An 18,499-nucleotide genomic window follows, 5' to 3' on the forward strand; every position below is an offset into this window, starting at 1 on the left:
AGCCCTGCCAAAACTGAGTGCAAGAAGCTCATCTTACTATGCAAATACTGCCATTAGGAGAACATCTCTAAGTGTTCCCAAATGGACTGGATGTCTTTTCTCCTTTGCTGTTTGAAGACATGAGTCTGCTAATCTGGCTTTGTTTCTGTAGAGAGCATTTCAAATGAGCTTAACCGAATGTTGAATAAGCATTTCTGTATCAGTGCTAGAACTCCAATGTCTGTTCCCCTCAAAAGAGTGACCTGGCCTGTTAGTCTGGCACTTTTGTATCCTTGGTTTAGGTGCTGAGGGCATGGGTAAGCTTTCAGGGAATATACTGAGCCATGCAGAGGCTCCATGTCTTCTGGCCTGGTTTTCTCCTTTCCTCCCTGCCCCTGTCCTGCCACTCCCTGAAACAGAGAGCACCTGAAATTTTGTGGGGAATTCTGTTAATGTGAATGTGTCTGGCCTTAAGAAAATCAGGTTTCTGAAATGCAAATCCATTTTTATTCTTAGGTCAACCTGTCACAGAACACTTCAGAATTTTATATTCTAACAGTTTAGATGGAAAAATATTTACGATCCAAAAAATGTTACTACTTTAGAGGCATCTTCATACACCATCAGTACATTAAGCTTAAAAAGATGCAGCATTATCCTAGAGCACACTAGCCCTCAAAAACGTTATTCCTGTTGATTTTTTGCATTCATGTGGTGTCTGTTTGGAAATACCAGAAAAGGCTTAGCAGAAATCATAGGTGTTGCTGGGACAGACTGCTTTCTTGGCTGGACTAGCAGCTCGAAGAGAAGTGATAAAAGATTCTGCAACACAAATCCACCCACTGGGGCCAAATCCAGAAGTCCTTTCTTAGCCAGTTCCCTCTTGACATGAGTGTGGATGTAGCAGATGGACACTTGCACATAAGAGTAAAAATTTCCCAGGAGCATTTTTATGCTTTTTGTGATTGAATGAAGACATTCACTCACATCAACACGAAAGTCCTGAGGATGAATGTTTTACTCCAAAGTGTGATATTTGTTTGTGGAATTATTTTCATGCTCAGCTGTTTAAATGTGAGCGCAGTGGGAGTTCAGCCTACGGGAGGGACGTTTAAGGTTAGCACTTGTACTCAGGTTGTGTAAGAGCAGAAGCAGCACGCGGCAGCACGGCTGCAGTGCCGGTTTGTCCGGGCCCCTCTGCGCCTGCAGACTCCTCCCTAGGTAGTCCTGGCTCCTACATGCCATGACCGTGCACATCAAGGGCAAGTCAGGTGTCGGCACGATGGCACTGGGCAGGCAGACCTCACAGGGCAAAGGCTTTTCGTTGCAATCCTGTCCCAGAGTGACAAGGGTGAAAGAAAAGGCTCATGTCTGCTGACCTCATGGCCAGCAGTGGGATAAATCCAATTAAGAAATCTGATAGAAGAGTGTCCTCAGGGATTTGGGAAAAGGAGAGCCAACCTGTGCTATGGCCTGTGAACTGGCAGGAGGGAGGCTGGAAGTGAAGAAGAGTGTTAGTAAGCCATTCCAGTGCTTTAGTGAATAAGGTTGAAACATGAGCTGCAGTTTTGCAGACTGAAGCAAGACAGACTAACCATGGTGATGCAATGCAGCTGTGCTTTCCTGTTTTCTGTTGAATTAATCTGAAACTAAGGATTTGCAATCAAATGAAAAGACCCTGATGACTGCATGGCATAATAACTCCTTCAGCCAGCCTTACACACCCTGCTAGGATGCTTAAAGTATTTACTGGTCCTTAGTGTTCAGTACAAGGGGGAACAAATCTTACGTCTTTTTCTTCCTGTCAAAGCACCTGAAAACTGGAAGTAATCACTTAGCATTCAGCGCGCTTGTTCCTACCTACCCAAGGCCTTCCCAAATTCTGTCTTCATGCATTTGATCAGAGTTGTTCCTGAATTACACTGGTAAAAATACAGAATTTGGGTCAGGAATGCAATATGTATCTTTAATACGGCAAGCTTTATCAGCTTCTCTTTTTTTTAAATAAAAACTAGGGAAAAGATGTGTCATTTCCACAGCTAGAAATATTGAACAGATTTCCTAATACATTATTAATAGTGTTTTCTTGATTTTTTTTCAGATACATATGACCCCACCAAAGTTGAAAAGGTGTGAGATTAATGAAGAGGAGAATAGAGAAATTTCTGCTTTACAAAGAATGTTTCACTGATTTTTTTTCTGGGTGCTTTTTGTTTGGTTTTTGTTCTTTAACATTTGGAAATTGTCTCCTTTGTGATGTTCATGGTGTACTGATAATGTCTTTACCACTGCCACTAGGAATTAGCTATTCATGTCTGAAACTGTTGTGGAGACCACAGAAAAAATGACTTCTACATTGGAACCATCTGGCTTTGTAGTGTTTAAGACAATACCTACCATTGGCAAAGAGTTTTCATCTGAACTTTATTTCAGTCTTTAGCAAGGATAATGAAATGCATCAAGTGAAGTGTTACATTGGTGTAAATGTAGACGTGGGAAAGTTGTGAAATTATTTTTAAAAGAATGTGAATCTATAAGCTAAACTTCTAAGTATCTACATTCTAAACTTTGTTTAACTTAAGGGATTTTTGGCCATAAGTAGAAAGTGCTGCTGCACTGTGTGGGGGAAGGAATGTGAAAGAATGGTAGCAAAGACTGATTGTGAAATTCTCTCTGACTTCCAGAGTTTGAATTTACTTGGATTAAATACTTACTTGCCACCCATAAAGAAGAAAAACAAACCCCAAAATCTTCTAAAAGATGGAAGACTTTTGTAGTACAGTGTACAGAACATGTAATTATAGTAGTTGGCAACTATGTTTCAAACCAATGCAAAGTATACCACTGGCTGTTTTGCACTCAGTATTACCTGTTTTTGTTTTGCTGTTTAGAAATTCTTTATATGAAAGAATAGTAGCTGGTTTAAAATAGCCCATTTTAACAAAGTAACTATATTTCTTCTTACAGAATACTATATATTTTTCTACGATGTAAACAATTGCTAACAAGTGGCAAGTATAAAGAAGTATTATTATTATTATTATTATTATTATTATATTTTAAGAAGTCTTATTCCTCTGAGTGAAGGTGCCCCAAGCAGATTTCACTTGTATATCTTAATGCACACACCATATTGCCACTTACTCAGTAGTGCTACCTTATTTTGCTCTGAAAAGAAAGCCATCTATCTATCTATCTATCTATCTATCTATCTATCTACTACAGGGTTAGTTTCTATTTTTTCCCACTCAACCTTTGGATCATTCTTCTTGGAGCCACTTTCTGAAACACACTGAGAACTCTCCAGGCTGGTGCTGCTGCCATTCCATTCCAGGGACGCTGATTACCCAAAAGTGGATTTGGATCTTTGTCCCAGTGTTGCCGAGTGGCTCAGATAAAATACCTGCTTGCTTTCTTATACTTTGTTCCCTTTTACAGATTATGAGTTTGGATTAGGCCAGTGCACAAAAGTAAGCAAAACTGGATTCTTCTTCCCTGAAGTCACCAGGTGTTGCTGGGGAGAAGTTCAGGTGTCTTTTTGATGGCATTTAAATACATGGCTTTAAATATATTTTATCTGCACACACAAATGCATGAATTACAGAGTTTATAATAAAGCCTATGCATTCTGCCCTTTGATCCTGAATTAGCCTGCTAAGTATCTGTGTCTTAAAAGCCTTTATGTCCATTCCTGTAAGTTTTTTCTAAGTACCTGTGTACTAACATTTTTCTGACGACTTGTTCATGTACTTCACCAGTCTATTCTATTGGCCTTTTCTGGGTTTTAGCATAATTTTATTTTTTAAAATATTGTAATTTCTTGAAATATTTTTTCCTATGTCTGTAATTTGGAAAGAACGATTGGGAAAAACACTCATCCTGTGTTTTGGCAGCAAGAGTTTCTTGTCTGTAACACATGATTCTGTTACATATGGACTATTTAAAGCTTGCTTGAAAAGAAAATGTGGTGTATAATTTATTTTATTAACTCTTGCACATGCTGTGTAGCAATACTTGTTGACAATCTATTCCTACCACTCTTACTATATTCACCTCTCTTCATCACCATCGAGGACATCTGGGGACTTGTAAATAGCACAAAACATGTTTCTCCCCCCAGTGCCTCCCCACCTGAATCCTGCCCATAAAAAACAATTCTGAAAGAACTTCATCAATTCTCATCTTCCCACTAACCAGTGAAGCTGAGATGCATAGCAATTAATTGAAAGTTTTAGTTTAAGCTTGATTGCAGAAGAACTGTAAATTGTTCCATATAAGCATTCCTATTACCTTCTGTTTATGTCTACATGGAACAAAAGTTTTCTGTGTATTTTATTTTCTTCTGATAGGAATAGGTTTTTTGATTCTGCAATGTGTCTGTTTCAACAGTCAGGTCAAGTAATTACTTTTCCAAAGCACACAAACATCCAAGATCTAAAAAAAATTTAAAAAAAATAAAAAAAAGAAGAAGAAAAAGAGGCAAAAATATTGCAGAGAAAGTTTTATCAGCCAAAACCAAAAAATTAAAAGCTAAAAAGTGGGTAAGCTTTGTTTTGCAGTAGTACGTGACTGACCAGTGGATGAAGGAGCAGTTAGTACTCTTTTAGAAATGGTGCATTCCTCTAACAACACTGGTAGTTTCATTTGATACTATGATACAGACAACTGAGAAATCCATCGGGTACAGTTTTCTGAACAATTTTGCCTCAGTGTTTCTACAGTGTTGATGCCATGGGTCAGCTATTGGAATGGACTGGATTGTAGCATAGGTGAACCACCTTTCCAGAAACCTTTTGTCAGTTTGCGGTCAACAGAGAGCCCCTTATATGCCAGACGTGGTTTAAAAACAGTGAATGGTGACTGCCTGTCTCAATGGGTACATAAAACTGTCTTGGCAACAGCAGGAGCTCAGGGCTGAGTGGATGCAGCGGTGGAGGATGCAGCAGGCTGCTTCCAGTGCCTCGTGCAATGCAAGCACAGTGAAAAGTGAGGAACTCTGCCTTTATTCTAGGGGGAGGAGCAGAGCTAGAACCTCAAAAATTACATTTTTACAACGTGCTGTGTATCCAGCTCGTGCTGCTGCTATGCTGTTGTAGCTGAGGAAGCTGAGGTCGGGGGAAGATACTGGTTTAATGAGCATTGTCAGAAATTCATGCAAAAAAACCCCAAACCTGACTGATCCATACATTAAATAAAAATGTTTAATGGGGATGCTCGGGACCTGGATGGCTAAAGCGGACCTGCCATCTCCTTCCCTTTACCCTGTTGAAATCCAGAAGGGACGATCAGATCCTGAGGGGCTGGTACCAGTAACAGCGGCTGGTGGCAGGGAGATAAAACCGAACACGACATTCCAGGCTCCAATCTCCAATATGAGCAAGAGAAGCCACCCGTGAACTCCGGGGCTGCTGAACTGTCTGAGCCCCGCGGATGGGGCAGGACGGCCTCTCCCAGGGCGGCAGAGGCAGGGGGAGCGGGAGCGGGGCTGGGATGGGGAACGGGAGCGGGGCTGGGATGGGGAGCGGGAGCGGGGCTGGGATGGGGAACGGGAGCGGGGCTGGGATGGGGAGCGGGAGCGGGGCTGGGATGAGGAGCGGGAGCGGGACTGGGACGGGGAGCGGGAGCGGGGCTGGGATGGGGAGCGGGAGCGGGGCTGGGATGGGGAGCGGGAGCGGGGCTGGGATGGGGAGCGGGAGCGGGGCTGGGATGGGGAGCGGGAGCGGGGCTGGGATGGGGAGCGGGGCTGGGATGGGGAGCGGGAGCGGGGCTGGGATGAGGAGCGGGAGCGGGGCTGGGATGGGGAGCGGGGGGCGGGCGGGCTCTGCCCGGGGGCGACGCATCTCGGGAGGGCAGCGCGCTCCCTCCTGCGGTTCCCGGGCGCCAGCAGGAACTTGGTTTCCCTGAAAAACTGCTGTTTGCGGGTCCCACGCATCCTCCTTCCTAGAGTCGTCTGGAACTAGACAAAGTGCGGTCTGAGCAGAGCCCTTCGGTGTCTGAAATGCCACCACCACCACAGCTAAAGGAGGGGATGGGAAGGCAAAGGAGGGAAATGCCTCTGAATAACTTGAGACCTCCAGTGACAGAAATGCCCAGTGATACAGTACACCTGACCAAGCATCACTCATCAGATATTAACTCAAGAAACCTTCCCCAGGCATAAGAAGGGCTGTTGTACTTCAAACCACAGGTTTGTCTTCATTGAAAACACCAGCATCATGTATAAAAACCATCCAGTTTCCTTGACTCAGCTCCTGATGTGGGGAGCAAGTCTTTGTACTGGAACATCCAATGACTCCGGGAAGACAGGAAGGACAGTAATGCTTAGATTGGTAAAGTCACAGAGTTAACCTCTCACCCTTAGAAAATAATCAGTCCTATCAAAGCTTATTTAAGGATAAACATTGGCATTTTGCAAAACATTGCTGTTTAGTATCACAAATCAATATATATATCTAGAGTCAACATTCTATTGCCTTTGCCACATGGATAGCCAGCTGAAGATTAGTTTTATAGTGCTCGACCTTCTCTTTGGGTTAAAATGTTGATATGTTCTTCACTGCCTCTTTTCAAAGGAAAAAAAAAACCAGTGGAATGATTGGGAGAAATGCAGAAATCAAATATTCTTGCATTTTGAATGGTAAAAGTTCTTGCAATTGTTAAGTGGGTCCTTTTGTCCAACTTCAAAATCTGATAGGCAACTATATGTGAGAAATGAATCTTTACTTGGCAGGAGCCTTTAGCTCAAAGAAGATAGACAAAACAGTGCTAAAAGGAATAGAGAGAACTGACAGCTTGTTAGACTTTTGAATGTTTTGTGTGAAGCTGTCCTTTTGGAAGACATTGGTATTTTCTTGGTTGAGGATCAAACAATCCCCTAATTTCCCTCCAATGGCAATAAGCCACAGTGCTGGAGCCCTAATTTACTGGAGTGGGTTTTAATTACGAGTGGAGTCTACAAAATTTAAACTTCTATTCTTCTACATAATCCAAATAATGGTTCAAGCTGAAGATTTAATGAGATGATGAATATATCACTGAATTAATTAGAAAAAATGGAAAATTGTGATTTCTTACTCAAATTTGCATGAAAATGTTCACTGTCCCTCCCTGTGGACTAAATGAAACCTGTTTACCATCAATTCTATTTTCAAAGAAAAAAAATATTTCAAACAAAGAAAAAGGGAAATCCTGATATCAATAGCAAAGCCCAAACCACAGTGCTACCTCCCACCCATGCTGTAAAATATGTTTGCAATATGGCATGCAGAGCTGCACAGCAGGGAGATGGTGAAGGGAACTTAAATCAGAATTGACTGACACATGGCTGACATTAGAAATAGAAATGAAATTTCCCAGCCAAGATAAACCACAATAACATACATATTATAAAATGAAGGAGGAACTTTCTACCCTTAACAGCCACAATCTCAGCTTTCTTTAGAGCTCTGGATCAGCAGAGAAAATAATCAGAACCATTCTGAAAGCCATTCCTGACTTGGAGGGAAAATGGAGGGAAAACAAGGAGATATATGTGCTAGACAGTGAATCAGTATCCGTGTGTCTTTGTCCTTATACAATACATATAATTCTCCACACTGACTTTTAAGGTACTGTGGCCTTTTTCCAAAACTAATACTTTGTCATTGCCTTAGTTTTCTTCTCTCACTAGTCCACAGGCAGATTTAGTGGGATAAAAATAGAGGAAATAGGCATAAGCAATTATAATACTATTTTTATGATATCAGAAGATGAATGTGTTTTAAGAATTTTCTTTGTATTTTTTTTCCTGAACATTGCAAATACTGTTTCTGGGCTTAAAAGTAAACCAGAGGGGTGCTTTTATTCAAGATGTGACATTTCCAAATAAAGATTTTGCATGAGTACACTACTCAGTGATGTTGTTGATGTAGTTAACATGAGGTAAAATGGAGCATGTGCTCTGATGTTCGCATTGCCTTCAAGAAAGATAAATGTATTGGTGAAGTGTTAAATGGCTGCAGTACTCTCCAGGAATCTGGTTTCTATAGAATGAGGTACAGATTTGTTTTTTACTTTAAAGAATTTCTTTCCATATCCACACTGTCTCAGACCAGCACAGACATTGATTTCCAGGTTGTGTGCTGTTTGTTTGCTACCTGTAGGGTGTCTTCTGCCTCTGTGCAAGGGCAGACTCCTCATTTACTGCCTGGCAACCAGCCACGTGCTCTGGCCAAACCTACGCCATCAGAGCATTTTCCACTCCATGTCAGTGTTTTCCCCTCCCTTTGCAAAAGTTGATATGGCACTGGGATAGTTTACTTTGGCTGTGTTGCAGTAAAGAATGGCATGTTCTGTATCTGTGCTGATAGGACTTCAAGAGAGCTAAGTTATCAAGTTAATACAATTTTTTTCCCCCAGGCAAAACTGTAGGTTGCTCATGGCTAGAACGTGCAGCTCTGTCTTTTCTCACTGGCTCACAAGCAGGTTAGACCTTACTGTCACTCTCACATGCATTGCTGTGTAGAAGCAGTGGATTCATCCCAGTACCTCTCATGTGTCACCAACAAACCTGTGGAATAAAAGACCCAACAGATCTGGGGAGGCTGAAGATAGAAATCATTGTGGCAGTTTTGCTCTCCTCTTCATCATCCAGCCAACCTGATCTCACTATACCCTCTCCTTCCCCACCTGCTTGAACTATAAAAATCTCTAGTCCAGCATAATCTCACCATCCACCCAATGTGAGTCTAGAAACCAATTTTCCTACATTTTTTCTGCTGGCAGGATAACACTTGCAGCTCTTTTCAGTTGCTGATATATGGGGGTTTTTGTTTCTACTCTTTACTTTAGTTTTGATCCCTGAATCAATCCAAGCATGTTGTTCATTACTTTTTGCAGATGTACATAACAGAATAGGCCCATTTGCTATTAGCTACAAAAGGCAGAAGTCCTCAGGGTCCAAACTCTCCTGTTACATTGAGACCAAACATTTCAAAGAAAGGGGCTGGCCATATGTTGGGGAACCCACACACAGCCTCATAGGAAAGGTGAAAGCATAGGAGCTTTCTGCACTTGCTGCCACCCACCCTCTCTATTGTATCAAGGCTGATGCCAGCCCCTCCAGCAGGGAGACATCTCTCACTTTTGCTCTTGGATGTCACCTGGCCAGCACTCTCATGGCATGCTTCAGGGGACACATGTCCTGCTTGCTGCTACCAGACAGGGTCTGGGGCTGGACAACACAGTCTGTGCCTCTGCCAAGCAAATCTGTCAGTGCTCAAGCAAAGCACATCAGTGGGTAAGTGTAGTGATAGCTAAGGGTGAGCAGAGGTTGCTCAGCTCTCACTCAGAAGTTTCCTTGCTAAGTCAATCAAAAACCCTCCCAATGCACGGCTTCCCTTCACCCCCTCTCCAGCACTAACTGGGAGAGCCACAAGCTCACTCACCCTTTGCCACTCTAGCCCACACATGCCTGACCCTTGATAATCGCGTAAGACCCTCAGCTCTTATCTTACTCTACACACACCTCATCTTCTTTATCTCTCCCACTGACCTCTCACAGCCCCTTTGTTTGACCTTTCTGGGCAACAATGGTATGTTACCACGTTCAGTTAAAGCTATTTTATCTCTCAAAATCGTCCCTTACTTGGGGGAAAGAAAAACAGCCCCCTGGGGAATCCCTTTGCACCATTTATGCAGTGAGGTGCTAGCACCAGCCTGCAGAAGTGTGATACCTCAGGAGATGATGCAGAAAGGAAGGAAGCCAACTCCTTCCTTTTATCCCTTAAAAAAAGATCACTTATTGTAACAATAATTAAGATCAAGGCAAATTCCTGGGGAAAAAAATCTCTTTTAGGTGCCCTACTATGCTCTGTAGCAGTGTATTTACAGGCCAGCTGTAGCCATTGACAGCCAGTCCCTGGGAAGAGGTGGGCAGGTGTTGCCCTAACCAGGGAGCTTCAGCTTCTCCTCTTAACCCTTCCGTAAGTGATTTAGTCTGCAGCGTATTTAGACTTCCCTTCCAAGTACTGCCCCAGGTACAGCCTTTAGCCTTTCAGCAAAGTCACAACAACACCAGTACCCTGAAACCCAAGAGCCATGAGCGTGGTGACCTGGCCAGCTTACATCATTTGAAGCGGCAGGGGGTTATGACATTTTTTTGGCAGGAAAGCTTGTCATTTGTCCCATTTTCTCATTATTATTGTAGTGTAATGTTTGGAGTATAAAGGAAGTCCTCTGCTCTCCCAGTGGTGGGTCACACTATAAATACCCCAGATGGCACAGGACAAGGAGGGCTGTAAAACTCAGGATGTGGGTCACAGGATGGCTGTCTGCTTGCTGTCTGAGGGAACACGATAATAAACTCTTCCACAGAGCTCTGATAACACCACATGAAAGGAGTACAAACACTGTGGAGGGGATCTTCGGCTGCTGTAAAATGTCACTGCTCTCTTCAGTTCATGATATGCTGCTTTTCTTATTTCCTTCCCTTCTCAGCCTCCTCCTGAGTGCCTGGGGTTGAAAAGTATCCACAAACCATTTTTTGCCCTCAGCATTACTTTCCAGCTCCTTTTCTCTCTCAGTGCAGACACACCTCCATGTTCCTGCAACATCCTCCTTAACCTACGCAACTCTCATACAATTCTGACACTTCAGCCAAGAGCCCTGAAGGATATCAGCACCGTGCCAAAAATACAGAGCCCTTTTCCCTGCACCCAAGGGTCACAGGCACAACAGGGAGGTGATTCAGGACAGTCAAACAGAGGCCACCAGGTTCCCGGGACAGATTTTAAACAGAAACATTCCTCATGTAAAAATCATCCTTTATTCTCCTGGAGAAGTTAAAATTCAGGAATTTTGTCAACTTGTGCAATAAGAGGATGTTTATTGAGAACATTGTGCCTATTACTGCAGTTTTATTATCAAAATATTATTGGCTATGTTTTTGATGTTTTAACAATCCTTGGATAATGTATTTGCTAAGATTTAGAAAGAGTATTTGGGAGGAGTGGGAATAACAAAACAATGGTGGATTGATTTCAAACCTTCAGAAATGATCTTTGCAAACCCCTTTTCCCCCCCACCTCAAAAGCAGTTATTCATGATTTTGATCTGAGTACCTGAATATTCCCCTCACCCTCAACCTTTCAAAGGACCAAATCCGGGTGTGGACAAAGCTTCCAGGTGAAGTTCAGCAATTGGTAAATGTTGGGGACTGCATTTATGTCTGTACAATTTTGTTAATGGCTTAGAAATTACTCTGCTTTAGCTATGCAAGTGAAGCAGTATAGTTTTGTAATGTAAGTCCACATTTCACCCAGAGTTGAAAGGTGCAACTCATGGCTCCTGAGGCAAATTTATTTCTTTTTTATTTTCCTTCCCCCTGAGATCTGAACTGCCCTCTGCTGCTGCATCAGCAGGATGTGCCCCGTGACACTGAATTTAGCTGTCTGGAAAGCTGTTAATGGGTCTGAAATCCATCCCCTACCCCAGCCTCTCACACAGCGTGCACGGGAGAGGCAGGGAGCCGAGCAAACAGCATGGGAGAGGGAAGCGGAGACCCCTGATACACACAGCTGCTATCTGTGATAAGCTGCATCCTGTGCCATGCTCCACCTCGCTGCAGTAGGGAAGGCGTTTGAACTCTAGGACCCTTCCTCAGTTCAATCTCCATCTGACAAACACACAGCAGGCAGCTGCAGGAAAAAAAAAAAAAAAAAAAAAAAAAGCAAAGTTCAACCCATCCCAAATGACTCAGTTTCTAAGATTTCTGACCAATTTCCTAAAACTCTGCCCTGAGGATTTTTTTAGTCAGTGTCACTAAATTTGAACGATATAAATAACTGAAGAAGTTCATAATAACTGTGGGGTGGTGATGCAAAGAGATAGAGCTGAGATGGGGGCAAAACCACCTCAATTATGTGCAGGCAGGACAGTAAAAAACCAGGCTGCTTTCGGGAGAGCGTGTTGTTTGGAGTGGCTGCAGCTGAGCTCGGGTCTCCCGTCAGCCACAGAGCCACGCGAGCTGGCTGTTGGCTGGCGTGTCCCCCTCGCACTGAGCGCTGTCCCTCTGACGGCCGGGTGCCACGCTGCTCCTCAGCAGAAATCGCTGGGAAGGCAGCAGCAGATCTCCTTCTCCACGTCCTCCTCAGGGGCTTTTCATCCTCCTCGCTTTAGCAGAGACAAAAGTCACGACTATGATGAGTGTCTGTCTTAACTTCGTGTCACCTATGTCATGCGCCGCTGTCCCGACCCGAAGCCACAACCCGCGGGGAAAAAAGCCCGTGCTTCGCACACCCGGCGGTGCCGTCCGGGAGGCCACACGCCGCTCCTGGGGGAGGAAGGCTGCCACCGCGCCTGGCTACCCGTTTGTTTCTTTTCCGCAAAAGATGGTTCGCCAGTGAAAACTTACCTCGCTTTTGTTCATCTTGGTGCTCTCTGAGGCAGAAGGCGACCGGCGCGCCCGCCTCAGCCCGGCCGCGGGCCCGGCGCAGCAGCGCCACCTGCGGGCCGGGAAATGGCGCCGGCGGCGCTCTCCGCGGCCCTCAGGGAGCGGCGGGGAGAGGCCGTGCCCTCACCGAGGGGACACGGGCTGCGGGACAGCTGTCGTGAAAACAGGCTGAGGCAGGAAAGCTTAGCGGGAGCATGCAGAAACAGGGTGGGAAGGGTGGCAGGCAGGTGGGATAGGTAGGACTTGTTGGGCCTAAGTCCTGTTGAGCTGGAGCCTGGACAAGGGGCAGAAAAAGTTGATGAGAGGTGAGGGTAGAGGGAGACCAGGTATATAAAGTGTGTTGGCTTGTTGGTCTAGCTGTGACATACTGTTAGAAGCATTGTTTGGCAGACCCGGATAGGGACAAAAAATTCAGAAAACCTTTCAATGGAGCTCACGCTTCCTTGGATTTACCTGGAAGCCATGTGTAATAGATCATAGAATCCCCCGAGTTGTAAGGGACCCACAAGTATCACTGAAGTCTGTCTCCTGGCCTTGAACAAAACCACCCCAAGAACTACACCAGGTACCAATTATGCCTGTGCTGAACCACTTCCATTTTAACTCTGCATAGGATAGGAGAGTTAAAATCCTACCCGCGATGATGTATCTGACTGCGGCAGCTCCGGTGAGATCTGCAGAGGCACCCATTACAGCACCTGCTGTTCTGCTGCCAGGTGGCCAGTCCATCTACTGCCATCCACCAGGTTATCCTTTCAGCATCCCTGACACACGTGAGTCTGCTTCAGCAGATTCCCCAAAGGCAGGGGACCCGCAACTTCGCTGTAAGAGGATTTCCCAGGATTAGGAAGTGATCACAACATGAACGAAATTACACAGCAGTGTCACCACATTCACCAGCTACCACTGACCTTTGAAAACTTCCATGTCTGCTTCACTGACATGTGCTCTTGGTTCTGAACAAAACACCTCTACTCTCACTTTGGCCAAAACAACATCACCAACATTTAACTCTTCAGTAAACCCCTTAAGAGCCTCCTTCTTGCCTTTCCTCCCTGCCCTTGGTGTCATACCTGGCTTGATCTCATTTACACCTTGCACTCTGGCCAAAACCCTGTTTTTTTAATTCTTTCCTCTTTTTAAACTGGAATGCCAGTAATCAGTCATCAATCTACACCAACTAATAGCCTATACAGACTCACTTTCTCCTAGTCCTACCGAATATCAATTTTTTTAATACAAAATAGGATTCTTTTAGAAGGAAAGACAGAGATATTCCCTGAAATTTTAATAAAAAGGAATAAAAATCAATGCATGGCAGCCCCACTCTTCTCTGTCTGGTACAAACCCAAATTATGAGGTTGGACGTAGATACTTCAGGCTACTGGACTCTTCTGGCAAGGGAGAATCTTTTATTTTTAATGAATATTTCAAAAGGCATGGGGTTTATTCCAGTGATGGTTTTCATGGAAGCAGAGCAATAAGATACTGTTTTCAAAATTGCTTCAAGCACAGTTTCTTCCCACTTGCCAAACCCTAGCAGCCAGAGCTCGACAACTCTTTTCATGCCAACCATCCTATATACCAGTCACAAACATGTAACTCATAATCCCATTTAACTTTGATACCACAACTGAATTGCCACATCCCAATCCTGTGGTTTCAGACCCAGCATATTTGACATTCACACTTGTATGGAAAATAGCTTGAGGGCTAAAAAGTCTATGGAGGTTGGCTTTGTTCTTCATTGCTGATTGGCTGGAGATGGCTGAAGAATAACTGGGAAGGGATTAGGCATGTTAGCTTCATGCTGCATGAGGAAAGCTTCGTTTTGGCTCTGTTCCAGGATGACTGGGATCACCCACTGAATAGACTAATTAATTGTTCAGCTGCTCATTAACCTCACCCATCACTTACACATTTTTTGTTGAAGTTTGAAAGAGCTGTTGCCAAATCAGCACAATTTTTTCCTTAAACCCATCTCAATTCCAAGTCTAACTTAGATTTTCTCCAACCTTTGAACTCAGTGAACCTCGGTTATGGGGACAGGGACATTTATATTGAAACATGTCACAACATGAGCTGGGAGAAAGAAAAAGGAATGTTTCAAGAGTGCAGTAGCATGGGGGTAATTTTTCACCCTTGATTCTGATGTAAACACATTTGCTGAACATGACAATGGGTTTTGTGTGCTTCCCATTTTATAAAGTGGTGAAGCATTTTGAGATCTGAAGGTAGGAAAATATTGTATTGCCACTACATATTTGTGACTGTGTTCTCTGTTGTTTGCCATCTGTTTTTCTTAAAATGTTTGTTTTTCTAGCTGTCTACCCATCTTCTCTTTCCTGGGAGATGTGCAAATGCCTTGCTCCACCTCCTTCTGTGTAGTGACAGAAAAGGCAGGCAGTGCCATCACATTGTTTGCATTGTGTCAGCCTTGGCTTGTTACGCAGGGCTTGGAATTCACACAGCAAGTCACACAGCATGGCATACATTTTTAAACCTATGCTGATCCCTTTGGAGTTACAGACTAAGGAGATGAAGGACAAGTAACCAGATCTACCTGGGTGGGAAGAAACATGGCAACTGCATTTCTTTGGTCTCCCCTTCTCCCCTCAGCTGCTAATATTGCCTATGATAAGGTAGGATATTCATATGAAAGATATTGAAGAGGGAGAAAATCCACAGCCAGGGTAGCAGGAAAAAAAAAAAAAAAGAAACAGAAAAAGGTACAAGTTCTGCAAAAAGAAGCTACTGTTGTTTCAAATGAATAATGTGTCAGTCTCTCCTCTGCAGGTCTCCAGAAACATTTATCTGACTTTTTTTATTGGACTGACCAAAATCAGAGCACAGGCTGTCCTAGAGGGAAATGCCTGCCAGACACAACCTTCAAATAAATGAATTCACTCAACTCATTCAGTGCCTAAATAGTGCATATTAGATATAAGTTGCACTTAATTTGCTATTTCTCGAATTAAGTATTTTTTTACAAGAAAAACACAAAATCCAGCCTGATAGAAATCTGCATGTGATGGAAAGAGCCAAGCAGCCCCCTTCTTCTGGTAGCCAGGAAGGGGTGAACTCTCTTCAGGGGCAACAACTGCTTCCTCAGGCACTTCTTCCTGCTCCCACTGTACTAAAGGCCAGGTCTGAGTCCAGCAGCTGCAAGTCTGACCCTCTGGCCACTTCCCAGCACCTGCAGGCTGCTTCCTGCAGAGCCACGCCAGCTGCTTTCTCAGGTCTCTAAAGGGCATGGATTTTTCTTACACTGTTTTTCTGCACAGATTTATTTGCATAAAAGGAGTGTTTTTCAAACTCAGATTCTTTCTTTTTCTTTTTAAGATCAAAAGCCTAGCGCCCTTTGCAGAAGCTGTGTGTGTTGCTTAGCATGTAAGCCAATTTTAAAAATCTACACAAACCAGCTTTGAGGGGCTCTTTTTCCTGCAGTGCAAGAGGCTTTAGGGAAAATGTGTGTCAGTGAAAACTAAATTCAAAAGAATAGACAGGAGGATAAAGCCAAAAACCTGAAACATAATTTGGGATGATAAATATTCAAGCATATCTTACATTAGGTATCTAAATCAGAACCCTTTTGGAGCTCCTGTTTCAGTTCCTACATTTTAGCCCTCAAAAAATAGGTAAAGAGAGGCAACACTCATAAAGATAGTGTCAAAGTATGCTTTTCCTTTCTCTTCCAAACAGGGCTTTCTACGAATGAACAGTAACATCTTGAAGAAGCTATCTGTAGGAAGAAAGAAGGTGATTTATATGAGTATTTGTTTTCACCTTAATCTAATAAGTGATCAGTTATGGTCTGTGAATTAGTCCTACAGATTGTTAATGTAGAACAGAAATCTAGCAATTCAGTCTGAAGAGACTTGCTACTCACATTAAGCAAGAGACTCTATGACTTTTTGGCTGTGGATTTAGTTCAGTACAACTCTTGGTGTCAGTCTAATCTCAGTGAATGTCTAGAGGAAGATGTAGAGCATTCTCTGCAGTCCTTCTACATGTGTAAAATACACCAATCCTTAGCTTATTAGCTTTGAACCCTATGTGGAGAAATGCTTTTAGGTCTTACATAAAGTGCTATTTTGAAGAGATCTAGCAAGTCTACTCATTATTTGGGCTGAAGAGTTTTCTCTTTTATAAATCCTCACTCTTTCTGTTTGTGATTCTGACAATCTTTTAAAAGTGTTTCAGCAGGAGATTTTCCATGACATCCAGCTTAAGTTACTTTCAAGATCCAAGTTAAGGACCAAAAAATGCTGTTTTTTTCATGAAATTCTTGAATGGTCTTTCTTGTATAGGTGATGGGCTGACTGACAGTTCTTCCACTCTTTGGAAAAGGCTTGCAATGTGGCAAAAGAACTGACTACAGTGCAGAACATGGAGAAAAAGAACAGCCTTTGAAAGACCAGAGTAATTTTCAATGTACATTTAGACTGTGATTTTAGAACCTTACAGAGTCCATCTTCTCTGAGCACAAACAGAAGGGAAGCACATATTGCAGCCAGGAAGGACAGGGATAGAAAGGACAGTAGTACCCCAAAAAGATGGACTGTCCCTGTCCCTCTGTCCCAGGTGATGCAGGGCACTTCATTCAATCAGCCTTTGAAGAGGTAGGTGGTACCACTGAAAGCCAGTGGTAGCTGTACTTTGGGCAGATGAGGTGCCAGGCTTAAAAATCCTGAAAAATCAGGAAATACACACGTCAAACAGAAAAATCAATTTTTCTGGCAAGCTGCAGCTGTCATGATTTATATTGGTGAGTACAGACGGGATCTTCATTCATGGACATGCTAATTGCACAGACCATGTGTTTTCTGTGGAGGAGAGTGATGACTCCCCCAGAAGGATAACATGGCTGTGTCATTCAAAGTTCTGAAACTGAACGTAATGACCTTATTTCTGGTATTGCCTGGTTTTTGAATCCTTATCTTGGCAACCTTTAGATTGTTCGTCTAATCGAAGTTTTGTGTGCCATAATATGACTCTGACAGGCTGGAATGCTAATTATTAGGCAGGCTTCTTAATCTCTTCCTGGTTTTACTGTTCCACACAGAAAAAGCCCAGCCTTGAAACTGGGTTATGAAATATGATTGACCTAAAACTGCAGTTTTCAGTCATCAGATCCCTGTGATCCCAACTGCTGTGGAGTTTGTCCAAGGTAACTGCTTGTTGTCAGTCAGCTTGCATTTGAAATTCAGGTTCTTCCCCTCTGCTACACAGTTCTTGGTTTGCAAATGAAAAACATGGATTTGAAGCATCAAGGCTGATTTTTCTGGTGTTCTGTTGCTGATGGCTTGTCAGTGGGGCTTAATAGATATACCTGAATGTTGCCGTGTGATTAGAACAGAATAAACTTTTTGGAATAAAGATAATATTTTGATGGTTTAATATCTTTTTCTTTGTGAATTGACCACAAACAAGTTACGACTATTTACAACATTTTTGCTTAATCAAAATTACTGAGTGGATAATTCCCTGGTCAAAAGCAATTTAAGTGCAACTTATATCTAATATGCACTATTTAGGCACTGAATGAGTTGAATGAGTTCAAGACTCATAAGGGTGGTTTTGCACCTTGTTCTCCCACTGGGCAAGTAAAATTTAGCTTCAGGTTTTGTGCAAGATTACTCCCACTGCACAAGTCCAAAATTTCCTTTTTCTGTGAATGTTTCCAATTGTTCCTCAAAAATCAACTGCTTGGCATAAACAATAGATGTCAAATTCAATGTGCACTTGGACACCTGCAGGGCCTCTGGAAAACAGCTCCTCATTCCTGGACAAGTATGAACAACTTAAAGGCAGTAAATGCTTCACTTCACACTTCCTTTTTATTAAAAAACCAACTAACCTTCTTGGCCTATATGATATCCCTAAGTAAAGATGTGAAAGAATGTTTCCAGAAAATCATTTTCTGGATTGTACATACAAGATCTGGCCAGGGAATTTGCTTGGTTGTATACAGGACACCCTCTGGAGGAGCTGTGTGTCACATGTAGGTCACTGCAGCATATCAGATCTGCAAGAGCAAAATACTTAAAACATCACATCATCATCAAAACAAGTAACAGTTTCCCTTGT

At 43.1% G+C, this 18,499-nt stretch overlaps 1 protein-coding gene and 1 long non-coding RNA gene across 6 annotated transcripts in view; both read left to right on the top strand.

The window, feature by feature from the left end:
* The window catches only part of JCAD (junctional cadherin 5 associated), a 60,244-nt gene extending 56,302 nt beyond the window's left edge, over positions 1-3,942 (top strand). For all 5 annotated transcript variants that reach the window (XM_068172566.1, XM_068172538.1, XM_068172546.1 and 2 more), the window contains one exon: positions 2,081-3,942. In XM_068172566.1, coding sequence (XP_068028667.1) covers positions 2,081-2,115 — 35 coding nt within the window. In that variant the 3' untranslated portion in view covers positions 2,116-3,942. The remainder of the gene's footprint in view (positions 1-2,080) is intronic.
* Positions 3,943-16,758: 12,816 nt separating this feature from the next.
* LOC137462339 (uncharacterized) lies at positions 16,759-17,793 on the top strand. The gene is made up of 2 exons (XR_010993670.1): positions 16,759-17,177; positions 17,475-17,793. It is a non-coding gene; the product is annotated as an uncharacterized lncRNA (long non-coding RNA).
* The last annotated feature ends 706 nt before the right edge of the window (positions 17,794-18,499 follow it).

Source organism: Anomalospiza imberbis, chromosome 1 (assembly GCF_031753505.1).
Source record: "Anomalospiza imberbis isolate Cuckoo-Finch-1a 21T00152 chromosome 1, ASM3175350v1, whole genome shotgun sequence".
Classification (NCBI taxonomy): domain Eukaryota; kingdom Metazoa; phylum Chordata; class Aves; order Passeriformes; family Viduidae; genus Anomalospiza; species Anomalospiza imberbis.